A 25,993-nucleotide genomic window follows, 5' to 3' on the forward strand; every position below is an offset into this window, starting at 1 on the left:
TTGCTGGAGAATGGGAACCTCGTTAACAGCTCAGCATTTGGCTTAGCGAGTAACGGATGCCTTAGTAATATTAGCGTAAGGGTAGCTGGCTTTGCTGTTCCAAGCTTTAGCATGACGCTGCTTGATGATGAAGTATATCAAGCTGCCAATCTCCAAAATTACCACAGCAATGGCGACATAGAAGGTGTACGTCTGTGATATTTTTGTTAGCATTCGAACTTATGCATAGGAGTCTTAATAAAGAGGCGAAGGAGTTGAGGACAACGGCTCGGCGCATATAGCAACGTACGTTGGTGGTGCACATCGTGGCCCAAGGAATATCAGGGTTCTTGGCCGACTTGCGCTTGCAGCTCCAGGACCAGATGTCCCAAATGCTCTTCTTCGCCGCCAACGTATCAGCCAGTTTGAAGTAGACCAATCCACCAATCCAGGCTACAATCAGGACACTGGAAGAAAAGTAAGTCGCAATAGAGTGCCACCGAGCCTGACGAAGACCTCGGAACTAGCGCAACGTTAGTTGGCAAATAACAAAGAAAAACTCGAGGCATCATAACCCTTCGTCAACATGGAAATTGGTAACGTACGGGGCCGACATGAGTTAGTATTGCGAACAGTTGAAAGACAATAGTAATGAGGGCGACACAGAGTATGGTATGAGTTGGCTTAACGTCAAGAACAGCTGGCCACGCCTTAGGCTTGAACTTGCCCTGGGGATTAGTCATGGCGTCGTTCCGTGTTCTGAACCACACAGAGAGAGCTCCGGATTGGACCGCTGCCACGGTAGTAGCAATGAGGAGCGAAATACCACGGGCGAAGGCGCTGGAGTAGCTGGACGGAGCTTGCACTTTGCGCCGGCGTGTATTTTGTTTCTTAATAAGTTGCTGTTCGTCGGTGTTAAGCTCTAGAGGGCCATCTTGTGGTTCCTCGACGGCATAAGCGGTGCGAGCGAAAGGCTCATATGCGGTATTGTGGTTATAATCCATTGTTGTGGCAACTAGAAGCGTGGTAGAGGCGTGAAAGCTGGGCAACTGTTAAATAAGCGAAAAGGTAGGTTGTCTTTCGGGCTGGTTTTGGCGACAAAGTGAGTAGGCATCGATCTGTGAAATATCTAGTTATACCATGCACATCCATGGATCAAGGCCCAGCTGGGCGGGCCTGGTCTGACGGTGTTTGGTGTGCTAACCCCAGGCTTCCATCTAGGGTCAACAGAGGTGTCTGCCCCCACTGTCGTGAGCCTGACGGAACCAACAAGGGTCTAGAGCGTGTTAGTAGGTCGGAACTGCTGAGATGAGCACCAAGAGACCCGAAACCGACATTATGGTCAATTGCGGATCGACACTAAGGTTGAGAATCCACGTATGGCCAGACCACCCTATAATATCTTGATTAGTTATCGAACGGTAAGCTCAGCCAGCTAGACGTCATTGGACGGGTTCCTGCGCCTGAGTCTCAATCACATAGCCACCAATTATATTTAGACATCTTGGCTACGTTACTGACCCACTGTATCCCAGATCTTTCGGCTAAGCGGCACTTAAACCAGAACGCCCATTGTGAAGAAAAGGTCAAGGGACAGGATCCACCCGCACCAAAGTCCCAATTTCCAGTATGAAAGGAGTCTTAGCGCACTATACTCTCACGTCGTTCGGAGGTGCTTACTAAAGCTTGAGGGCAGCCAACCTAGCTAGACGAGGAGCAAGAAATGAAATTTACAAGGAGTACATGTTCTCTGGAACTTAGTAAGCTAAGGTGAGCCTAGCAAGGCAAAGCCAGTTCGTACTCTAGACTACATGTACCTAGACTGCACAGATTGGGCCATGTCAACGAATACCTGCTAAAGCTGTATTGGCTGTCTTCACAGGGCTATTAGTTTATGTCAGACTATAAAGACTCACTTTTTCCCCGATGCGGAAAGCACTCTTGGACTTCATTCGTGCTTGAGCAATTTTCGCCTCGTATTTGGTCTTTGACGGCAACGCGAGAACACCCGACAACTTTTAACGCTATCGCCCAAATACTTTTCACCGTCATGCGTGGGCTTCTGGACGCCTCCCTTCTCCTTGGCCTGACGTCGGCGGCCGACGTCTCTCTCTTACTCTTCAGTGACGCACAGTGCACCGGAGATATCATCAGCAACGTTCACTCAAACCCGGCGAATGAGCATGCCGGGAGCGGCTGCATTGCCACAAGTACATTCCAGTCAGCTGGGCTTGCCAGTGTCGATTCAGGCTTCAAATGTAATGTTTACGCAGACACTGCCTGCCAAAACTTTCTGGCCTCCGTCGAATCGATCTCTCAATGTGAGACCCTCATCGGGCGGGGCGCCATCTGCTTCAGCCAAGAGTCTTTTGAAAACCCACTTGCGAACATCAAGGCTCAAGTCAGCATTGGCAGCTCTATAGTACACTTCAACGAAGTCAAGTCCTTCGAAATTACAGACGGGGCGCTTAAGGGTGCTTGCGGCGGCACTGGCTGCGACCCAAATGCGCCATTCAAGAGAACACTTAAGAACTTCCCTGGGTCCAGCAAGTGCATAGTGACTGGCACTGCCCGCGGTAACTACGACAACACCAACGAGCGCGATTATATGACACAGCTTATCTCGACGTCTGCGCTCACGGCAGGCTCTGTTGACCATGCGTCTGTTGACGGGTTCGGCAACCCAGACCTGGCCGAAGCTCAAATGCCAGGCTTCATCCAGGTGGTTCTCCAAGATGATGCGGGAAACAACAAGGCGCAGATGGAAGTGTCGATTGATGTTTCCTGCTCGAAGCCATCAAATCCTGGCTGCGGTTCATTTGCGGCTGACGCAGTAAAAACTGCTCTCGAAAAAGTTCCTGCCGTTGGAGGATTGCTGGCCTCGGGTTTTGATGTTATTTGCAATGCGGGGGCCTAGGGATCAGGGCGGTTGTCAAAGGAGAGCCATGCATCGTTCAGAGTAGATTCCTTTATAGTTTGCAAGTAGTCTCATAGTATTCGAACTTATATCCTACCGAGCTGAAACTAAGATAATGGTAAATAAGATCCGACTCGTCAGAAAGAGCAGGAATTGTCTTTTGAGGCGAAAGGAGGCAGGGGTACCCTATACTAATAATTACAAAACTAACTCTACTAGAGTGGCGCCTCGTCCTCCCGCTGACGGGTAACAAGCTTGATACGATGCGCCGTATGTGCCGGCGATATGCTGGATAGTGCGGTCTGTTGACACTTTTCGCAGACAATGACATTTTGTAATTAGTGTGGAGATAGACTGCCTTAGCTCAGCACGTCCAGTGCCCAAGTAGGGAACTTTTTGGGGCCTATGGCCCTCGGACGAAAAATATACATACATACATACCCCTCTCGCTACCCACTTATTTACCTCTTTCAGTCCCCTCTCTCCTACTAAGAGCTAGAGGTTAGGAAGAAGAGACCTAGGCTATATAAGGCTGGAGGTTTAAAAGAGCCTCCTATTCTTCGATCTAGCTCTATCCTTCTTAGCAGAGAATCTAGCAGTAAGTGGAAAAGAGAGGAAGGAGACTAGAGCTAGCCGCCTAGTTGCCTTTTTAGGTAGCGATGGTTAAGCTTGCTCAATGGATACAATACCAGGCTGGGCTAGGAGAAGCTAGCTGCCTTGGCTGTGTGAGGCCTGGAGTCGTGCCTTTTATAAAACCACTTTTTGCCGACTCTAAGTCTCTTATAGCTGTAGGAAGCAGGCTCTCTCTTATATTTAGCTTATAATAGCTTTTAAGAGATAAGGATCTCAAAGAGGATCTTTAAAGAAAATCTCTCTTTTTATCTTTCTTCCTTATTTTATTTTATTCTCTTTAAACTATATCTTTAGTTAGAGGAAAACCCATAGGCCGAATAGCTTAGATAGTAAATACTAACTCTCTAACCCTAACACTTCTCTCTCTTATTCTTATATCTCTCTTTTTACCTCTTTCTTATCTCTCTATTAGTTATTTACTTTTTATTCTTTCTTAGCTATTCCCCTACTTTCTCTATCTCTTAGGTCTCTCTTTTATTTTCCTTATATCTTATAAGCTATATTTTTAGTTAAAAAAAACCTTTGGGCAAAGTAGCTTAGATAGTTAATACTAACCCTATCCAAACCCTAATCCTAAAAGTAGGAGTTTGCATTATAAAAACAAGGTATTAAGTTAGAGTTAAAACTGGAGTTAGGTTGCAAGTCTGTGGCTAGGCCGAGCGAGCTGGTGTAGTCAAGTTATTCTGTATAATCTACCATCGAAAAGTCAAAGACTTCGACTTGCTCTACAGCCGGAGTGAAGTCAGCTAAGACATCTTCTAGTAGGTTACTTACAGGCACAATCTGCTCTATATCTCTATTACCCGGTTTCTTACTATTATTAAACTCTTAAGCACTACAGAGTAGACTAATAGTAGATTATTTAATATACTTAAGGATTTACAGATTCGCAAAACTGAGAGTTCGTAATGAATCCATGTGTTCAACCATACGAAGATTTTGACTCGGACCCCAGTCAGTCTCAGTCAGTCTCACGCCAGATTTTGGATTATGTTAATGCAATTAAGTACGGCAGCACGATATGACTTCTCGTATCGATTCCAAAACGCCAGCATTTTGCTTTACAGGCTGGCATCGGTGCGGCTAAACTACCCTATAATACGAGCAATTCTCGATTATCTCGGTGAGGAAACTCTCTCCTTTAAAATGTTTTCCTTGGCACCCGCTGTTAGCGCTCTGCTAGGGCAAAGAAATTTTACAGGCCAAAATCAGTAAGTGCAGCTGTGGGGCCCTAATAGCTACCAGAAGAAAGGGATTCAGAGAGTTGACCTTTCTTCGTGACGAGTGTCCCCAACGACAATGAGTTTCGCGAGCTCCTGACATCGCCCTCGGGCGCTATTTCCTACGTGGTTTTTGCGGCTTCTTTTTACCTCGGCATTCCGGCTTCGCGAGCCCTCGACATCCGGGCTCTGCGCCCTCGATTCCCCGTACGACCGACCTCTGCAGCCCTGGCTGCCCAGACGACATTCGCGGCATCCTATCGCTCGACATTGGAGGTCATCGCACCCTCACCTACAGCTTTACGTTGCCTCGACCGACCTCGGCAGCTTTTGCTGCCCGAACAATACCAGCAGCCGTCAGCTGCTTGACTTCTTGGGCCCCTATCTCGACGCACGGGCCCCAAATGGCTCGCTGCCCTTTTTGCAGCTCGGAAGCTACATAACCGACCTCTGCAGTTCGTACACTGCCCAGAGAACCTCTTTTCCTTTGCAGCCTCGGCTGCCGCCCGGAACATAACCAGGCCTCGATGATTCGTCTCACTGGCTGAGACGACTAGACATAACCGCTGGGTCGAAATGGTATAGAGCTTACCTGGAGATCGTGGAACGAGGCGAATGCCTTGTCCACAGAACAGCGTTCTGGCCGCCTTGGGTTTTTCTCCTGTGAGGGTTTTCCCCAAGGATGCACGGTTCTAGGTTGCAGCTACTGGCGATCTTAGGGGTCATGAATTTCCTGCCCCAGGGTGTGGAAAGATCTATCTGTGTAAGAGAATTCTTGGCTGGAGAGGGATGTGTTCCCGCTGACGGGATGCCCTCTTGAAGTAATGCGCCTTTGTGCCGATGATATGCTGGATGAACTAGATGGAGGCGCTGCTGGAGGGAAGCTCTGCTAAGATCAGCTGTATTGATGTCCTATAGGACGTGCCTCGCCGATAACTACTGTAGGGCTGGCTACGAGTAGAGAGGTGCCTTTTGGGAGTGTTGAGTAGAGAAAAGGCTCGAGCATGTATACGGCTCCGTTCCAAGAGGCCTTGCAGATGACCTGAGCGAGGATCAGTACGGCAGCGATTGTAGATAGTTTAGCTCAGCACGTCCTGTGCTCCAGTAGGCGATTCTGGATCGCAAGAAGTGCAGACCGTGTCCCGAAAGACGCTTACCCAGTTAATGCAAGAGAGTCTGGTAAAACGGGCTGAGATATTAAGGGTGCGCTTTGTCCATGCCGAGGGGGACTAGATGAAAGTGAGAGCGCCACACAGAGCTTGGAAAAGATGGCTGGTGATTCCGTGTCAATTCATTGACAATTGCTTCTTCCCAATGTAGTATCTAGTCTAGCTCAAATATGACACTCAACTGTGAATTCCCTGACGTACAATATGGGCCCTCATACCCATGACGAGTAGGTGCTTGGATGTGCAATGAGGCCATCGTCACCACTCGAATGTATCCATCCATACACTATTTCAGTAAGCAGCTCCGACTCTGCATGGCAGATGCTGGAGCCCTGGGCTTAGTAATATACCCCGATCATTTCTTGGCTTTTTATCATGGTGTCACTAGGTATGATATTTGCTCACAGTTGCGCGTCCGGCACCGTGAAATATCACAGGAGTCAACATCACCAGATGGGTAAAACGCAACGAAATTTGGGAGATCCTCCAGCTCCAGTGTTCCGCTGGCGGGGTTTCTCCCAACTGCCTTGACAGCGGGCTCTTTGTCAAGTGCTGCCGATCACTCGGTGCTCCCAGTGCCTACTGTTGGTAAACTCATTTTCCTGTATCAATGGAAGAGCATGTCACTCTGTCTTACATCATAGACAATGTACTTTGTGGCAACCTTTTTGGTTTCTTTCTGAACCAGAGGGGGTCTTGGTGATCGGTTTCTCGGTTTCGGTCGCATCTTCTTGTCTTACCACGTTATTGGATGGTATGGTTTGAGGGCGGAGGGGGGCTTGCAGCTTCTGGGCGTGTTTCGGCCAGGAAAGCATTTTGCCCGCGAGGATAACTCGGGTGAATCAAATTGAGCTGGATGCACTTTATCATCTGATAGTCTTTCGTCCGTTTTCATGTCCTTCGAGTCCAAATTCATAAAAAGATTCACCAAGTCCTAAACATTTTAATATCCCCGGCATATAAAAAAAAGTTCATACTTCCGCCTATCTAATTGCTAAAGCTCGACCATCGCTACAAATTGACAAATACTTGATCGACACTGCAAGTCAGATTCATAGCAAATTTGGTGGGTGACCGCGCTTCCGGTCCTTATCATAGCTGGGTCGGATGAGGTAGCCGTAGCTGAGTAATCGAGTGTCAGATATTGGGCGACATTCTCCTCTTAGGCTTTGTTTGCCACGAGAAGAAGTGCTTGTTCCTCCTAAGAGCATAGATGGCATTTTAGTGCTTCCTCTGCCTGGACTAGGGGTTTGAGGAGACTGCGACCGACACCGGCAGTTCCGACATGATTGAACCCGAATTATTATGAATGTAGATTTGGTAGGTTGTTTTCGAAGTATCTGGAGGCCACTTCCCAGTACCAACTCTTCATATAATCTAACCTCATCCTAAACAAGTAGGGTATTTAGTGACGATGATGGAGTCCACGTCCTGGTCTGCGGTGTCGTTCAATAGAAGCATTTCACCACAATGCACTGTGTGGTGGTAGTCGCGAATGTAACCATCAATGGGCCTGCCACTCTCCATCGCCCGGTGTAGTTTCCTCCACATATACAGACAGTGGTACATGTGGTATCTGTGCGTCACATAGAGGGACCCATGCTGACCTGTGAGCACCCCGGCCCGGTCGGCCTGCTTACTCATATGCATGTCCATATACCAGCGCCAGTCGTCCGCGTCAAGAAAATCGTCAATTAGATCCTGGTCGTAACAGGCGACGGGAAGCCAGGAGAAGCTCATAGGGTCAAAACGACACCCTTTATCAAGAGCGGAGGCACGATTAGGACCGCAATGAGACGCGTTTTGCTCTCCATATCCAGATACAATGAACGCTTCAGGGGAAATGCCAAGATGGGAAGAATGAAGGATGGGTCTGTAGACAGAGACGCCCAACGGGATGAGAAGGGCGATACAAAATGTGCAGACTATAATGAAGGAAACGAGGGGGCAGCTCATCATAACGTTGCTCCCTTGATACTGAGTAGCGAAGATTCTATGCAGGACGTCAGTAGTATCGAGCTGGTGCATAGCGTCACGATATAAATAAACTGTCAGAGCTACTGAGGTCGCTACATTGATACACTACAATTTACCACAATCAACGGCTTGCTCTAGCCGATAGGACATTAGTTACTGATGCTTACACACAATGCCCGATTTTCATCGTTATCTCCATAAGGCCCCTCGGTGTTAGCGGTGAAGTACCGTGAAAGCCTTGTCAGGCCCCAGCATTTCGACGGATTACCAACCCCTCCGTAATCATCTAGTCCTTGTAAGTCGCTCATATCGAACCCTAGGGATTACGAAGTGATGTCCGAGTGCTGACCTCGATCGCGAGCTTTCCGTCCTACCCACGTCTTGATCATTGGTGCTGTCGGCCGCTTCATCGGCCCGGAAGCATCTTGTGGTAGCAATAGAGCTGAGAACAACTGGGATGGGAATGTCCGCAACCTTCATTTGCGAGTATGGGATTATATGCATGCCGTAAGGTTTCCCATCTAGGCTAAGGCCTTAGTCAGTAGCAACTGACTTGACTCAGAGGAGTTGTAACTGCGACTCTTGCCTTCCAAGCATATACACCTCCAAAATATATTTAAGGCCGTCCCTAGTTGCGGCCTACAACACGTCACCTTCCCATAACATACACCTTTCCCAACTCTGTCACCATCGCTCATACGAAGTCACCACCTCTTGCCAATCTGTCTTTCTCACATTCGTCTGTCTCAACATGAAGTGCGTTTGGCTTCTCAGCGCTCTCGTCGCCTCCAGCTGTGCGGTTGGACTTCCCAAGTCCGCACAGTCGGTCTGTCCTCCATTCGAGGTGGACGAAATCAAGAATTTCCTCGCTACTAACCCCGAGCCCGCCCTCGAAGCTCGCGGTGATGTCGAGAAGCGCGCCTGTATCTGTGCTGGCTCCGCTGGCTCTAATGGATGGCGCTGGTGCCCTTGTGGCCCTCGACAGGTACAGTCGCTAACGCATCTGCGCATTTCACCTAGTAATCGTGTTCGTGCCTTAAAGATTGCTGACTGCTGCCTTGTAGATCTAACGATGATTTGAGATCGCCTCGGATCTTCGAACACGAAAGGTGTAAAGCCTTGTACAGCATTTGCTTCCTTCCCATGCCCAGAACGAATTGGACAGACAATGAAAATGACGCGAGGTAGATGGACCGAAGACAGGGTTATACTACATAATGGCTCAAAGCTAGGATTGGCCATCGACTACTGGCTCGAAGCCGCTAATTGAATCCAAAGGCCCCTTGCAGCATCATAAATGTACCTTTGTACCATTGCTTCGAAGTGACTGATTCAACAGCTTGTGTTGGGTTTGAGTGAATCGTGTTGCTTTGTTCTTCTTCATAGCTAATGGTGCTGTCGTGGGTGTGACGGTAGACGCCGGTGAGCTGGCTTTAGCGCTGCCAACAAATCAAATGCAATCAAACAAACTGCAAAATATACCGATCAAATATGCCAAGATCTTATATCAAACAAACAAATCCAATTCCATGGATTTAAAATAACAATTAGTATATTTGATGCATGATACACGATACATAATTGAGGATCGTATCTGCCAAGCTGTCGAGCGCATCAGTGCCCGTCTGTTGACTTACCTCTTCTCGATGCGTACCATTCCCTACCGATCGACGCCTAACCCGATGGAATCCAACGATATCATGCTTCCTTCGCCTCTACCTTCCGCCTTGGCTCCTCTCCGCCCACCAAGAGATTTGGCGAGTCAGTTCGAACTGACGATATGGGTGCCTTTACCGGACTATCTTACTATTACAGATCTTCTGTAAGCAGTATAGAGGAACAAATGATATATTCTGGAAGAGTCCTTATATCAGAAAGGCTCTAAGGGCCGGAAGAGCTGGATTAAGCACCATAGATTTTATTCTTATTAAGATTAATACTAATAATAGTTTGCTAAGCCCTTACTAGGCCTGTCGTTTATGCGATGCGAAAGGTCAGCCTAAGTTCTTCGCCGCTGCGGCTACGAGTTCGGCAGCTGATCACCTCTGTAAGCATGTGAATGTGACGTCGCGAGCTCGAACACCATTGACCAATGTAGATCCCATAGGATTTTCGAGAGCAGTAAAGGCGCTAATACAGATCCGTTAACCAATAAAACTGAACGGCCTAAGCGACGGCGATTGCAGTACAGCGCCATGCCGCATGCAAGAGTCAGGGTAATCCGAGAACTGAGCCTAGGACTGCTGATCAATACCAATATTCCTTTTTCTTTTGTTAGCAATATATTCTTCTAACTTACCTGGCATTTTCACTCTCAACTATCTGACCAGATACCATAGATTCGGCAATCGATAAGCCGTCTGTTGGATGAAATGCACGAGTATAAGAAGGACAGGGTCAAACAGGAGCTCTTAGATGCCCCTACCAGAATCCATCTAGGGTTCGACCTGTCCTTTGACTTCCAAACCCACGACAAATCCAACATGACATCGACAACCTCTGATGCCAGGCAGCAGAAGCCGCAGCAAAGCCTCACCTTCGCCGCTTCTCCAGCAGTCGCTCCATCGCTGTGCGACGAAGAGGCATCCTCAGCTGCCGGAGAATCCAGGGACACCCCTATTTGGATTTCTGACGACGAAAGCGTCACAGAAGATGAGGACGACGATGAGGGTCGACATTTCGACAACTCACAATCACGCGCAACACCTACAACGACGATCAGCACTGTGGACTATCTGGGTAAGTTCTCCCCGCTGTGATTCTTTCCGATGTAGGCCCTGACATCCTATCTATAGATATCACAGGTTATAGTCCCGACCCTCCTCCTGATCCTGTACCGAATCAGCGATCTCCTTGCCAGACGAATTTCACGTCCGCTGGAGACACGGCGGCTTGTATAGATGCCAGCTTCGACATCTCGCCTACGAGCCCCGACAGTCAGCCACGTCTGGGCGTGTCAGACGAACAACAGCTTGCCACCGGAGCCAGCAGCGAGCCGGGCATCATGACAGCCGATGCTATCTCTGACCAGGGGCCTTGTCAGGAGGCCCAGAGTCCTCCGGATCCCCCCTCAGTATGCACACACTATCCACATACTGCCAGTCCCGTGGAGGAAGCCCAGCCGCCACTCCAGGAGAACGAAGCGTTTGTGGGCAATTCATGCGATGATGGCATTCCTGAAGCCGGTACCCTAACTCCCGTAAGATACTCACCCGAACCGTATCGAGAACAAGACCCGGATGACGCAAGCTGCGCGTCCAGGGATGCCGAGTCCGAGGCCAGGGAGGCTAGATCCGGACCGCCATTCGGAGCCCGAGTGTCTCCCCCGTCTCAGGAGTTGCCGTCCCAGCGCCGTTCTCGTCGCAGATCCTCACATGCATATGAAACAGTGCAAGACAAGGATAGCAATGTAGACACTGAAGGCTCTGGCAGTGAGGATGGCCTCGGCGTTCTAGAATGCGTGCGTGACGAGGACTATTGTCCTTCGCCTGCGGAAGTTCGGGGACATGGCTCTGGAGACGATTCCGATGATGAAGAACAGCATGGTCGCAAGCGTCGCAGGGTATCTCAATCTCCCCACAACTCGGTTCGCAGTACCCCTGCTAGTGCTCGGAGCCCTCGCCAAAGACGATCGACAAGACGTACCGCTGAGTTGCCGAGAGGTCGCCGAATGTCTATATGTGACATTAAGAGTCAAACACTATCACAGGCAAGACCAGTCCCCTCCGAGGCCAGCACGTTTCTTGCTCGATTCAAGGAATGGCCTTTTAGTAATGTTTTATTAAAATGCATTACCGAGGGCAACAAGGCGACATTTTAATTGCAGTTTGAATAGACCCTTGAGCCATGTTAGCCACCATATGCTGACCGATCGGTAACGCATCCTAAGAAGGACAGAGGACCGCCTAAGGCTTTGCTTTCGACTGCAACGCCGTCTGGTGGCAGGTGGACGTCAGAAGAGGATGATACTGTGCGCAGAATGAAACAAGGTGATCGTTCTTGGGCCGAGATACAGCGTGCCCTTCCCCATCGTTCCCAGGGCTCGATCCAAGTCCGGTATTTGACTAAATTAAACAAAACGGGTTGATGAGGTCAGACATTAGGTTGGCTCGATAGGACATCAAGACTCCCTGAAGATAAATGTTATTTCTCTGTTCGCGACTCGGTTTGAACTTCATCGACAAGTGAACGCTTTCCCATGATTTTCATCCAGTGGTTGACACCCATGTCTTGCACCCGATACCACAATCCAACAGACAGACTTGGCCTGAGCTTACTATCACTAGCATTTCCAATAGCTTGTTTCCCCTGGCGTTGAAAGCAGCCACTCGTAAGGAACTCTTAATCATGGCTTTCCTGTAGCTGTGGCGGCGGAACAGCTGGGCTGTGCTGGGGAACACCGTTATCACGCATTCGTCGTAACAGAACGGACGCGGTTGTGTAAGCGAGACGCCACCAGAGGTAAGAAAAATAATATCATAATGAGGCGGCATTACGCTCGACATATGGGGACAGAAGCCCGCCTTTCAAATGTCATCGCCCACTGACCATCGGCTAACGACGCCGAGCCCGCCCGCCCGCCACCGCAACGGAGACCCGTCGAGTCGGCGCAACCGTTCTCCGCTCGCGACCCTGAAAGGGCCCCCTGTAACTAGGCGCAGTTTGTGAGCCCAATAGGGTTGCCGAGCAATGGGATATGCAGCTGCGCCAGGTCAATCGCAGGGCTCTGTCATGTTGGAAGTGGAAAGTGCCTGGTAAAGCAGGTGAGGAGAGAGGTGAGAAGAGGCTGGCACGAGTGACAGTATTCACAGTTCTTTGCGACTCGGTCTGAACTGCATTGACAAGTGAAAACTCACGATTTTCCATCCAGTGGCTGATATCTATATCCAATCTATACTAACAGACAACAACGCAGACTTGGTCTGAGTTTAACATCACCAGAATCTTAAAGCCCACTGCTTGTTTCGCCTGACGGTGAAAGCAGCCGCCCGTAGCAGTCGTTGCGCAAAGGATCCACAGTCCGTCCCGCGTAGCCACAAGTTTGGATGATTTCTGCCGGTGGTAGCGTTTGCAACCAGTTGAGGTGTTGATTTTATCATGAATGCCGTTCATCTGGTCTGCGTAATTCAAAGCCCTTATGAGGAGCTCCAAATTGAGGCTGCTAAGGTTGCCTTTGGGGAAATTATGGAGTAACGAGTTGGGCCTAGAAAAGCGGCTAGCCGAAACGATCGACAAAACCTGGCTTGAGAAATGTCGCTGTCGAGGTTTGCTGGACGAAAGCCGCCCTAAGCAACCTAGAAGCAGCCAGACGCGATTCTGAGGTGCTTGCGCGGATCCAGGACAGCTTTCACACCATGGTCAAGGCACGCGCCACGGAAGGACTGCCGTCGATCGAGATTAGTTGCTTCTACGAGGAACTGCCTTTGCCGGGAGTTGGTTTAGTAAGTCAGGCAAAGTTAGGCTAGTCCCCAAATGCTGACGGTCGGCAACAGGTTGTGCCACAAGATTCAGCGATTCTACCTGGGTATGTTCCCATCGGAATCCACAGCGACAATATGGGTATGACCAAGTTCGCCAGTACGAATGATCCTGGGCTTGTGGTTGTTTGTGGAGAGCTGCAACGGTGGCTCAGAGACGCAGACGCAGCCGAGAGACGCCATGCGAATCCACCACTCTCGAGCAACCCCAATGGTGCCAACCAGTACGGCGACTGGAATCGCCAGTATAACAATTTCGGGGCAGGCACGCAGAAAAACGTCGACGGTAACTACTTTTAAGCGAAAGGAGATCAGAATTTGGTACGATCCCGCCCAAGAAGTCTGCATGAGAGGAGCAGGACGACGTGGAGTCCTAATGTCGAGAGTATATAGTAATTCGTGTGAAGAATATTCATACTAAGAGTTAGTTCTATGTTCCTACTCGGAAGTTCTTTGTGTCTAACGTTGTGTGGGATCAGGCAGCCCTCCCAAATCCCACCTCGTGATGCCCCTCCCCCGCAACGAGCATATCACTGATCGCGCCCACATCTTCGCCTAGCTCGAGACCCTCGTACCGCCGACCTCCGAATACCAGAGCGCCGCTCTCTACGGCCCCAGCGGCTCCGGGTACGTCGATAATGCTCCTGCAGTAGCTATTCCAGTCTAACAAACCACCAAAAGGAAAACCCAGGTGGCGCTCGAATATGCCTACCGCCGATGCCGCGATCCCGCTTGCTCCGTCTTCTGGGTCCAGGCCGCTAACGAGACAACGTTCACGCAGGATTACAAGACCATTGCGAGGAGGTTAGGCGTTGCGGATGATCTAGATGGCGAAAAGTTGCTTATGGCCGTTCGCGAGCGCATCGAAAGCGGGCCGCGATGGCTGCTCGTCCTTGACAACGCCGACGACCTAGCGCTATTTGGCATCGCCGCCCGGACGTCCCCCGGCGCATCGCGTAGCCAGGGTGAGGAATCGGTAGAGGAAGTGGCGAGCTTATACGATTACGTGCCGCGAGGTACTACCGGGACGGTGTTGTGGACGACGGAGATTGGCTCCTCGGCCGAGACCAAATCGAAGGATTATCGACAGCACTGAAGGGCTTGAATACACATGGGAGGACATGGATCACTTCGTCCCTTCTGAACATGTCGGATCTTGAGGTGGCCAGATGGGTAGCACGTTCAGAGTGGAACGAAACAAAAAAGTATCACCCAGGCTGGGTTGCGATCAACGAAAGTAAGAATAGGTCCAATTCCGCTTCCCTGTGGTAACCTCACCGCCGCCACTGGACTGCAGCGACAGGAGCCCAGGCGGGTGGGAAAAAAGACGGTACGGACAGACTGAATACAGAAGATAGTAGAGGTCTCCGGACATGCAGAATCTAGCTAGAGTTGGAGTTATCGGCGCATGACCAAGCAGTCGTCCCTCCATCAGCGTTATACGAATCAATGATACCAACAATGGCGCCATAGGTACCAGCAATCATCAGGAAAGTACCAGAAACAATGACAAAGATACTCCAGCCGACCATCAGACGCCAGCGCATAGTAGGGTTCTCCTTACCGCGACTCCAGTTGTCATACAGCCACATGCAACCCATGGGCTGGAATGATAGAAGGGTGCCAAAGAGCGCTCCGGCCAGGGACACGATGCCGTTGAACACGGGGATAGCGCTGGCGAGGATGTAGGCGACGAGGCAGACACCGAAGCTGCAGCCCAGCCATGTAGCCCAGTGAGTGAGTGAATTGGACGTAAGGTGTCTCGATCCACGCAGCATACGGACGAAGATATATTTGCTTGATACCTAACATCAAACTTAATCAATACCCACTACAGGGTGTAAGAAGATGGGGCTTACATGAGCGAGAAGGACACCGCTAACGAGCAATCCAGGGAAGGCAATACCATATGAGACCTTCTTGATCATCTTTCCAGCGGATCCGAGTGCAGGGGAGGCAACATAGGATCCGCAGTAGTAGTAGACGATGATACCGACAACCAAATAGATGACAGTAACGACCGTTTGGCAGAGTGCCAGGGCTCGGGTGTAGAGACGAGGATTTCTCATCTCAGGGATGATAGGGAAAAATGCACCCGTACCGGCGTACGCGAAAATGATACTTGAGACGGCCGAAATGGCCTGGGGGAAGGTCGGGTTGGCAAAGAGCTTGTAGTCAGACTTCCATTCGACATTTTGAGGGGCAGTCGGAGACCGGCCCTAGATGCCTACGGCGATCGTGACAATGAAGACTTTGGGACACTGTTAGTAAAAATGGCAAATAGAGGGATACGTTTACTTACCCGCAACAATAATGGCGACAACACCGATTATCGCGAGCCAAGTAATGCGGCCGAGTGTGCGGATGCTGGAAAGAACAAAAACCAGAATGAAAGCGACGGCGACGAAAATCGCGGTGCAGGCCCCGTGCTCTGAGAGAGCGTTGAGACCAATCGAAAGACTAAGCATGGCTGATCCGGCCGTCATCACGTATTCTGATCACGGTTATCAAAAGACGCCCGACACTGCTAACTCTAGGAAATACTCACGACCCATGAAGGCGAAAGCCAACAGTTCTTTCCCGGTGCGTCCAAATATCAGTTGCCCAACGTCGTCCACGCCGTAAATATGGCGATGGTTAAGCTTGAAAATTCCGACGATATAGTCTGACCAGGTGGTGATGCCGGCGATGGTGCAGAGCACAATCACACCGGGAATCATACCAAGTGTATCGAACACAGATGGGAATGACAAGACACCCAGACCGATCTGAGTCTTCATCATCAAGCCTGCTGTGCCGATCCAACCAACCTAGATGATATGTCAGATTGCGAACACAGCCGGAATAAGGGGTCAGATTACATACATTGCGATAGTTGGGGCCCCCTTCGGTGATTTCTCCAAAGACGGCGTCGTGTTCGACGTCTTCCACCATCCCACCAGCATGATCGGCGTGCAGGTCGGGAGGCGAGCTCTTAAGTTCTTTTGCCATGTTGCCAAAGTTCTGAGTTCAATTGTAGTGGACTTTCATGAAGCTGGGGAATGCCTCTGATTAAGAAGGTTGTCCTGGGGAAGGGTGGAGATTGTTTATATACTTGGTCTTTGGGTGGGCCCACCCCGGATTGCTGTCTGAGTCTGGGGCGTTAGCGCAAGATCACGAGTTAGAATCCACCTATTCGTAGCTGTTGTGACAGATTTGCTCTCGATTTATGAGCCGGCATACCCATGAAACATGGTTAGCGCCATTAGTCAACCATGTTTTGTCAGGGAGTGCGGGGAAGACTCCCAGTTACGTTGGACAGCTACCCCAAAGTTGCGTAACTATCCTCTGTTCCCCAGTTCTTATCCCCCCCGCATAATACCCCATGCCATAAAATGGACCATAAGTTACCGGGGCAAAGTTCCGCCAGAACGGTTGGGGAATGGCGCTGGCTGACCTTAGGGGGGCGAGGCTTCCTTTGGCTCGTACGCTTGGTGGAGAGGAGGAAAGTCTCCGCGGACTTCAGCCAGATTCCGTTCATAACCAATCTTAAGCTTTCGGCAATCTTGCATTAATTCGCCTCGCTTCCGGGGGCGCGGCTTAGGCAACGCAGCAGCATCAAAAGCGGGAGGTTTTGCCGGCGCTATCCCGCCTTAACCTCTTATGCTAATCTGATTGCTGATCTGATTGCTTCTGTTTCGGGAAGATAGGAAGGTCGGATTCGATATTGCGGATGGATCAGGGTATCGCCTGGTCCATAGGTCAGTCACAATCGCAAGAGCGAGTCCTGGGAGCTGATTCTGCTGTTGGCTCACTTAAAGTTCGTTGTAATTCAGGCGTGATTCTTATCTGACAGCTCCTCCGACGCACGTGGCAGCCGCCATCTGGAGGCCAAGCGCACGTCGTGTCGTAACAAGATCAGGGGAATGTGAATGGCCTTCGATAAGTCGACGACGTTGTATCGAATTGGGGTAATAAGGATGAAAAGGGCAGGGTATAAATTAAAGTTTTATAGGCTCTTAAGAGAGAGTATTTACCTATTAGAATAAATATTTAGCTATTAAGCCCCTTATTTTATTAATTTAGCAGATGTTTAACATATTTTAGACCTTGTTAAGTTAATTCATTTATTTATTTTAAATCATACTCATCTTATGCACTTATCACTGCGTCACTTAACAACGCGAACCCAACTGCCTAAACGTCTTCTCCCTCTCGTTCCCTTAATCAGTCAGTGGAGGGGGTGCTAAAGGCGCACCACCAATTAGCTCGTTTCCAACTTCGACCATCTCGACCCTAAGCTCACTGCGAATGCAACACCAGTAGCAGCAATGACAAGGGCAAACGCAACCTTTAGTCCATCCATGTAGCTTCGAATAACCAATAGTATTACGTTTGCATCAAAAATATACCGGATTTCAGTTGCGCCGGTTTGGACGAGCTGCGACTGGGAGACCTGAGGTGCCATCTCGCGCATCTGCTTAAGCATGGTTTGGAGGAAACTGGTTTGAGCGACAGCTATAAGAGTTAATATATACAATTTTTAAGGGATCTTGAGAGTATATGAGGTAGAAACTACGCGTAATATCTTGCATTTATTGCAATACGCGATTTCGGTGATGGGACACGGTACCCTCGTTTCTAGAGCATATTTAAGGAACATAGCTGATCGACATGAACTTACCAATGAGGAAGGCACCTCCTACAGTTTGAAAGACTGTTGGAGAATTTTTAGTTGTTGAGGTCGATAGTGATATGGGAGAATATCAAGATAAGGGTAGCTGAGGAGACTTACAGAGTAGGATGGCGGTCTTAGAAGCCAGGTCCAAATCTCTCGATGTTCCCTGGGTGCCAATCATTGGGACCTGTATGCCGGCACCCCAGGCAAGACCGGCGAGGACCTGGTAGCCAATCCATTTGGTGGAACTGGTTCCGATATCAAGGGTGTAGATCAAGCCCGCTGCGACTGTCGCAATAGCTGCACTAGTGACTAAAATCGGTGCATAAATTCCGGTGTTGGTGATTGAAGCACCAGACACCATGGTAGCGATAGTGACTGCTATGATGAACGGTAGGTTACGAACACCAGACATTATTGGTGAGACATTGTGGATAGACTGAAAATAAATGGGAAGATAGTAAATCAAAACGAAAAAGCCACCGGCGAAGAGGAAAGCATACAAAGACGAGATGTAGAGCGTCCGATCCTTGAGGAGGCGAGGTGCAATCATTGATCGCTCGCCCTGGAACAACTCGAGTGCCACAAAGGCTGCAAGCATGAGACCGGAGCCGGTGAAGAGGCCGATGACCACGGAGGAGTGCCAAGGGTGCTGGATGCCTCCGTATTGCAGAGCGAGCAGGAAGGAGATAATAAAGCCCATGATAAGTGCCGTCCCAAGAGGGTCCATCTGTAGGAACTTCTCCCGAAGAGGTGCAGCCGACGGGACGGCTTGGGGCGGTGTAGAGAAGCAGAGCGATATGATGGCGGCCGAGACGCCTCCGATTGGTAAGTTGATGTAAAAACACCATCGCCAGCTCACTTGGTCAGTAAATGCGCCACCTGGTTCGGAACGTCAGTTACTATTTGAATACGCTAATAGCCGTGTAATAGGTGACAAAGACCAGAGTCCAAAAAAATGGATGAACTTACCTATCAGGGGCCCTAAAACCGAAGCGATACCATAGGACGCCCCTAGAACACCTGTGAGGACTGGGCGCTTCGCCGGACGGGCGCTGAAACCGATGATGATATATGCCCCCGAGCTGATACCAGCGCAGCCGATACCAGCAATGGCGCGGCCTATAATTAACGTCACACTTTGAGGAGCGACTCCACAGATGAGGGAACCGACTTCAAAGATGAAGATGGAGATCAGGAAGCTAATTTTGAGAGGAAAGTACTTGTAAGCCTTGCCCCCTATTCAGGCGTTAGTCTTGGGACACAACGAACCGCCATTTCAATAAGTAGGGCAGGGTCACTTACAAGTTGATTGGAAGGCAGCACTGCATATAAGGAAGGCAGCACCATACCAAGAGACCTCATCGAGGCGTTGGAATTCATCTGTAATCTTCGGTATCGCTGTAGCAACGATAGTTACGTCCAGAATCACCAAGAATATGCTGAGGAATAGGGCGATGATGATGAACCCTAGATTCAGGCCAGACGGATACTCATGACTATCGCCGCTGCCGCCATCTCCTTCAGTAGCAGCTGTCTTGCGTGTCGGGTTGCTAATCTGTGCTTCGCTATCTATATTTATCGGCACGCTATTGGTGGGATTTCTTGCTATGATATCCTCTGTAATTACGGTGGAAGGCGTATCCGGCGAATCCTGTTTGGGGTCCTTCTCGGCATCGGCCACGTGTGTGCCACCTGTCGATGGCATGCTGGGGATACTTGTGTGACGTTTGTATGTGATAGGTAACTATAGAAGCTACCGGTATAGGGGGGGTAATATCGTTATAGTAATGAGAAAACGGTCGATCTAGAAACGAACACTGTTGCTGGGAGGATTTTTGGGCCTAGATTCGAGATGGGGCACGTCTATATACCCACTTACTAAAACTCGATAAAGCTTTGCCAATACGCATCGTTAAACCTTAGCAGGTGCATCTCTTTTCAGAACCCTTGGAGAATTCTAAGCTTTTGCTACGCCCTGCGAAGACTGAAAATGTACTTTTTTAAGTTACAGTCTCTTATATCTTACTTCGCGGCCCTATATACAAGCATGTGATGCATGTGGCGCTGCATTCTTATAGAGGCACTAGTACACATACGTTTGGGTTAGGACTGGAATACGCTTATTGGGCAGTCCAGCAGTAGCTGGCGCGGTAAACTCCACTAATCACGCGCAGAGAAAGGGAGAGCATGTGCAGTGACTCATTTGCCCACCAGCCTTGATTAGGGACCGAATCGCGATAAAGGGCGGCGGTCATTCTTCAGACAACATGGAAAGTTCCGAGCATTGACGGGGGCAGAGCGGCTGGCACACAGGTGTCAGAGGGTAGTGTGGGTCGTTATCGTACTGATCTGTTACATAAATATTGCCTTGTTATTCGTTGGTATCAGATATTTGGATGAATTGTGTGAATTCTGTCACGAGCCCTGATTCTCTGATATATCTCATTGGATGTGTGTATATTCTTGGTTCAGTTGCTTCCCGGGTCTAAGTCCTATATACATCTTTATACTAGGTCTGACTGGAGTATTGCTGCTATAATAATCGCACGCCCCATTATGTAAAATATACAACGTGACAAATTCGATGTTCTGCGTCTTATCCTTACTATACTAATTAGCACTGGTAATGGGACCCCAATACCGATTTTTATAGCCCGTGCACCTCTCTTTTCGCAATCGGCGGCTAATAAGCGGATGAACGTTTTTAATAAGGTTTTGAATTTTACTTCTATATCAAATCTAGACGGCCAGTGGCTAATTGACACGAGTCTCTTGCGTCCAATTAACGCCTGGTTGCGTCATCATACCACCCTCTCGATCTTGCGAAAATCCAATCTTCTCATCCACTCATTTGAATTATGGGCAAGTCAGGTGGCTGCTGTAGGAATCCTTGGGAGGTTTAGGCTTCGGGGCTGGAAGCGCGCCTTCATTCCTGCTGCGAGAGTAAGTGGCTTGGGAGAATGATCAGTTAATTACGTTGACTATCTTCGTTGTCAGCGGCAGTCTTGTTCATGTGATTTTCCCTCTTTGAGTAGCAAGAAGATGTCAAGAATACCAAGAGGTCTATGTCGCCCTGTTATCCAAAATACAGCTAAAGGGCTTTTCCTCTTGGAGTGGATCGAAGGTTTACAATAAGGAGAAGAGTAGGTAACAGATACCTGACAAAATATTAATGTAAAATACGTAATGAGAAAGTATATGCTTTGCAGAATCATTCAATAGTGGTCTAGAGGACATTTACTAGATGAGCAACGAAAATACGATCTGAGCAAATGCATGTGATCAGTCTCTCTGTCATATATATAACCATCATCCCCAGACCTCCAAGATTATAATCTTCTCCGCCTTTTCTATGTTTAGAATCTATCACTAGCAACAAATAAGGCTTTCCGTCTCGCTCAGCACCAAATTCATTCCTCCTCGTCGCGATGTCTTACCCAACCAAGCCTTGCTTCGTCGGTTCTTTTAAGGGCTGGGACGATGAGGCACTGAAACATCCTATTATGCGATACTTGAGCAACCTCAACACTGACTTCTGCGAGACCAAGGTTGCCCACTCGGAGCCGCATACTAAGTGGTTCACCCAGGACTTCGAGTTCCAAGCCCAAAGTGGGCAGACCCTTAGAGGAGAGGAGGCCTGGAAGAGGTTGGTTCATACGTCCAGGTTCTATGACAAATTTTCAATGGAGCCCCTCTCCGCTTTCATCCAGGATACAGAAGGTGGATATGATGGTATGGTGTACGGGAATATATACACCAACTTCATAGAACCAGGAGAGAAGAACTATGCGGATAATAAGGGAATTAATTGGGAGCTGCGGGTTAGTATATTGTTTCGGATATGCGAGTCCACCGGCCAACTACTAAACGTGATTTAGATTCCGAGAGCTTATCATCTTACCTTCGTGGAGGATTCTAGCGGGCCACACGGCCTGAAAATCAGCAACCTGGTTATTATCGGGGATACCTTGGGCACTATGGCAGCAGCGGTTCGTAAGGGGGTAGTTTCGCAGGAAAATGCGTTTGGATTTTAGGTAAACATAATAAACCATTACTTAATATTAAACTGTGATATATCTTTTATATTAAATAGGCTACCTTAAAAAAAATAGTTATTAGTAATATATATATATAATAAGTAACTATTATAAATAAGTAACTATTATAAATAAGTAACTATTATAAATAAGTAACTATTATAAATAAGTAACTATTATAAATAAGTAACTATTATAAATAAGTAACTATTATAAATAAGTAACTACTATAAATAAGTAACTACTATAAATAAGTAACTATTATAAATATATAACTATAATAAAAATCTTAACTTTTAATATAGAAATTAAAATAAAAATATAATAGGCTTTTTAATAAATTAAAATAAGTTAATATACTTATCTCTAAAGGCTTTAATACCCTCTTAATAGGTTTTTATATTTTGCCTAGTCTTATTATATATTCTATATTACCTAATCCCCAGTTATACTATCCTTCCTTTATTACTACTTTTTAATAATTTATATCATAAATAGGCTAAAGTTAAAGCCGCAGGTCTTATTAAGTAGAAAATTATTAGCCCTGGCATAGTTCTTAGGGTCTATATAGGGGCCCTTGTGTTCCTTGTAGAAGCTCTTATTATTATAAGAATTAACCTCCTGTCTTTAATCGGGATCTGAAGATGTATTTATTAATTGAATTGCCGTGAATTATATAGTAATTTGGCTGTGAAAGGTTGGAAATTGTTGAACCGGAGATATACCGAAATACCTAGAAGGTTACTAACTAAGTGGCGCGCCTAGTTTTTGGCCCTGTGGTCGGTTTAACAGAAATTGAAGATATTGGTACTCTGCTTGTATTAGCGTAATAATAGGGATAGGGTGGGGCAGGGTATGGAGTGGAGCCTTATGACCTCTTAGGAGATAGTCTGCCTTGTTAAGCCTATATATAACCTTCTACCTCTTACCCCTCACGCAACAACCTTTTTTCTCAAGGCATCCAAAATCATCTTGGGCAGGATAGTCTGCGGTCCAAACGACAGCCATGGCAATCGATCGAAAATCAAATCTCCCATCCAGCAATAGCGGAGATGCTTTAATTCAGATAGAGGCGCCTCCGAGGACTGCAGGCACCCAGACCACCTTGTCGAGCCCATCCGAAGAGAATCAAGACGAGCCATGCCGAACGTGGATAGAGTCATTTATCACAACCATCCTCGTCGTTCTGATGTGGATTCTCGCACCGCCGATACTGAGCTACCATGAAGAAGATAAGGGTACGGATTATTCGGAAACTTATTTTTGTTAACGGGTCAAGCTAACCAATGTAGGTGATGACGACCCGGCAAATAGGTTTCTGCGTCGGTATTACGGCCGGTTTTTATTCCCTTCGACGCCACGCATGGTATTGGTGATGATCACTTTCTTTACACTTGCTGCGGTAACTCTTCACCGGTTACAACCGCACTGGATGCTTTTTAATGGGTGTTTCACCGTGATCACGGTTCGTTTAGTATCTGATGGACTGTCCAGCTTTATTCAGAATGTCGCACTTTCGTCGATGGTTATGGCACTTCTTTGTCACTTGTCTTATGGAATTAAGTGGTTGTTTCAACAAGGTAGACAATGTATAACTTATACAAGGTCCGATGAAGAGCAGCCATTAGTTGTATCACATGGGTTATTATAAGGTTTATTTTATTGGGTTTGTTTTGTTTTAAGTTAAAGAAGTATATTTATTTCTAAAGTATATTATTATACTTTACTAGCTAAATATAACTTAAGTCTTAAAATTAGCTTTAATTATCTAGCTAAGGTAAATCCTAATTTATATTTTATTAGTGTAAAGAGTATTAAAAGTAAAATTTTATTTTAATTAATTTAATATTATTATATATTATATAGTATAATATATTATAATAAAGTAACTCTTGGTTAAGTATTATATTCCCTAATATAACTAATATTAACTTAGTAACATTAATTTATTTTACTTTATATTATATATAATAAAATTAAATTTATTAAGGTTATTAGCTATAGGACAAGGGTTAATTTTATAATGGTAAATATAGGTCTATTAGCATATATATTATTAGCCTAGGCTAAGAATAATATTTAGCTATTATATACCTTTTTTAATAGGTTAATAATACTAATATTAAGTGGCTAAGTTAAATATATAACATAACTTAATAAGCAACGTAGTATAATATTATTAGCCTTATAATATTTATTATATTTTATATTAATATAGCTCTTATACTTATTAAGAATAAGTATTTAATATTAGCCTTTTTAATAAGTATTTATTTACCTGTAATAAAAGGGGCTTTAAAATAAATAAATTAGTTTCTATTAAGTTTATATTTATAAAGTTATAAAGTATTTATATTAAGTATTAATAAATTATTTTATATCTTAATAATTTAGTAATATAAGTTAGGCTTATTATTATAAAGAGATTTTATTAATAGCTAGTATATTAAGGTTTATTTACTATTAAGTAAATATATATATATATATATATTATAATAGCTTATAATTAGGGAAGCAAGGCTTATAATAAGTAAGTTCTTATAAAGTAAATATAATATAAGTGCTTTTCTTAATTAGACTATAATATTACTAATTAAAGTATTTAAGTTATTTAAGATATATAATATATTTAGTTTAGCTTTTTAAAGTTATTTTAATAACTTAATTACTTAAAATATAACTATAAAAGTATTAAATAATAAGGCAAAAATAGCTAAAGATCTATTTTTATATAATTTTAATAAACTTATTTATATAAATATAATTCTTTAAGTTATATATTATTATAATATTACTTATTATTAAGCTAAGCTTTTCATTAGTTAAATTTTCTATTTAATGTTAATTAGGGTTATTTTAGGTTCGTATTATCTTTAAAATTTATAATATTCTAATAAAAAAGGTTTTATAATATAAAATTAATTTATAATAATATTTACTACTTTATTATATAATATTAATATATATACTTTAACTATTATTTAATTATAATAAATAAGTATATTAAAATTAATAATAAGTATTATTTACTTTGTTATAAAAAATATATAATAATATATTAATTAAATATATATATAAAATACTTTTAATAAATATATTAATTAATTAATAATATATAATAAAATATTACTAATTATTATATTAAAAGAGATTTAGTAAATTTAAGTAATTTAAAGCTTATAAGATATAATACTATAATTATTTAATAACATTTAATAATAAAAAAATATAATTATATTAAGTATCTTTAAGTAATATAAAATAATATTATTTATTATTAAAAAGAAATAAAATATAAAATAATAATAATCTAATAAAATAAGTATTATAATTTATAATTACTTATATAATAATTATAGCCTAATCTTTTGCCTTATAGTTTAATAGCTTATATAACTATTATAATAAGGTTATATTATAAATTTAAATAAATAAAAAGTATATTTATTATTAAATTATTTAAAATAATAATACTATTAATATTATAAGGTATAATATTATAAAAAGATAATTATTTTTAATTAAGGTTTTTTTTTTCCCTTACCTTTAGCCTTATATAAGGCTATTAAGCTTTTTAGCTTTTTTATTAATAACTTAAATAATAAGACCCTTATAGCAGGCTATTATTAGAAAAATCAAAATTAAATAAGATTTATCTGCCTTAATAATATAATTACTGCCTTAACTAAGCAGTACTAATACTAGTTATATCTTAATAGCTAAATTAATCTTTTTTATTTAACTTACTTAAAAGAATATTATGCCTAATTTATTTATTATAAAGTATATTACCTAACTTAACTTTTTATACTTATTAGTTATACTTATTAATATTAATTATAGTTATTATTATAATATTTAATTATAATAGCCTATAGCCTAATTAAAGCTATTATATAATTAATTATAATCTTATTATTATAA

At 45.3% G+C, this 25,993-nt stretch overlaps 9 protein-coding genes across 9 annotated transcripts; 5 read left to right on the forward strand and 4 right to left on the reverse strand.

Moving 5' to 3' along the window:
* Positions 1-42: 42 nt before the first annotated feature.
* Positions 43-983, reverse strand: BKA55DRAFT_519003 (uncharacterized protein; the record flags this gene model as incomplete). The annotated part of the gene is made up of 3 exons (XM_046188310.1): positions 43-192; positions 290-502; positions 585-983. 3 exons carry the CDS (start codon positions 981-983, stop codon positions 43-45), a joined length of 762 nt encoding a protein of 253 aa, XP_046045697.1.
* Positions 984-1,814: 831 nt separating this feature from the next.
* BKA55DRAFT_576736 (uncharacterized protein) lies at positions 1,815-3,277 on the forward strand. The gene has a single exon (XM_046193508.1). The coding sequence runs from the start codon at positions 1,874-1,876 to the stop codon at positions 2,894-2,896; it is 1,023 nt and encodes a 340-aa protein (XP_046045698.1). The 5' UTR covers positions 1,815-1,873; the 3' UTR covers positions 2,897-3,277.
* A 4,033-nt stretch (positions 3,278-7,310) lies between these two features.
* BKA55DRAFT_475236 (uncharacterized protein) lies at positions 7,311-7,706 on the reverse strand (the record flags this gene model as incomplete). The annotated part of the gene is made up of 1 exon (XM_046186167.1): positions 7,311-7,706. A coding segment is annotated over one exon (396 nt), but the record flags the coding sequence as incomplete, so codon positions are not given.
* A 2,672-nt stretch (positions 7,707-10,378) lies between these two features.
* On the forward strand, positions 10,379-11,715 carry BKA55DRAFT_542505 (uncharacterized protein; the record flags this gene model as incomplete). Its single annotated transcript, XM_046190490.1, has 2 exons — positions 10,379-10,634; positions 10,691-11,715. 2 exons carry the CDS (start codon positions 10,379-10,381, stop codon positions 11,713-11,715), a joined length of 1,281 nt encoding a protein of 426 aa, XP_046045700.1.
* A 1,489-nt stretch (positions 11,716-13,204) lies between these two features.
* On the forward strand, positions 13,205-14,942 carry BKA55DRAFT_741014 (uncharacterized protein). The gene is made up of 4 exons (XM_046201459.1): positions 13,205-13,336; positions 13,388-13,651; positions 13,932-13,999; positions 14,054-14,942. The coding sequence occupies exons 1-4, from the start codon at positions 13,250-13,252 to the stop codon at positions 14,466-14,468; spliced, it is 834 nt and encodes a 277-aa protein (XP_046045701.1). The 5' UTR covers positions 13,205-13,249; the 3' UTR covers positions 14,469-14,942.
* On the reverse strand, positions 14,755-16,363 carry BKA55DRAFT_596558 (transmembrane amino acid transporter protein-domain-containing protein; the record flags this gene model as incomplete). The annotated part of the gene is made up of 5 exons (XM_046195965.1): positions 14,755-15,177; positions 15,232-15,591; positions 15,682-15,866; positions 15,921-16,182; positions 16,238-16,363. The coding sequence occupies 5 exons, from the start codon at positions 16,361-16,363 to the stop codon at positions 14,755-14,757; spliced, it is 1,356 nt and encodes a 451-aa protein (XP_046045702.1).
* A 1,252-nt stretch (positions 16,364-17,615) lies between these two features.
* BKA55DRAFT_519126 (major facilitator superfamily domain-containing protein) lies at positions 17,616-19,737 on the reverse strand (the record flags this gene model as incomplete). The annotated part of the gene is made up of 5 exons (XM_046188317.1): positions 17,616-17,869; positions 18,036-18,068; positions 18,147-18,800; positions 19,002-19,268; positions 19,335-19,737. The coding sequence occupies 5 exons, from the start codon at positions 19,735-19,737 to the stop codon at positions 17,616-17,618; spliced, it is 1,611 nt and encodes a 536-aa protein (XP_046045703.1).
* Positions 19,738-21,380: 1,643 nt separating this feature from the next.
* On the forward strand, positions 21,381-22,066 carry BKA55DRAFT_706181 (uncharacterized protein; the record flags this gene model as incomplete). The annotated part of the gene is made up of 2 exons (XM_046200683.1): positions 21,381-21,853; positions 21,911-22,066. The coding sequence occupies exons 1-2, from the start codon at positions 21,461-21,463 to the stop codon at positions 22,064-22,066; spliced, it is 549 nt and encodes a 182-aa protein (XP_046045704.1). The 5' UTR covers positions 21,381-21,460.
* Positions 22,067-22,998: 932 nt separating this feature from the next.
* On the forward strand, positions 22,999-23,812 carry BKA55DRAFT_576742 (uncharacterized protein). The gene is made up of 2 exons (XM_046193509.1): positions 22,999-23,307; positions 23,362-23,812. The coding sequence occupies exons 1-2, from the start codon at positions 23,076-23,078 to the stop codon at positions 23,718-23,720; spliced, it is 591 nt and encodes a 196-aa protein (XP_046045705.1). The 5' UTR covers positions 22,999-23,075; the 3' UTR covers positions 23,721-23,812.
* Positions 23,813-25,993: the final 2,181 nt, after the last annotated feature.

Source organism: Fusarium redolens (genome assembly GCF_020744475.1).
Source record: "Fusarium redolens strain MPI-CAGE-AT-0023 chromosome Unknown BKA55scaffold_14, whole genome shotgun sequence".
In the NCBI taxonomy this organism is placed as follows: Eukaryota; Fungi; Ascomycota; class Sordariomycetes; order Hypocreales; family Nectriaceae; genus Fusarium; species Fusarium redolens.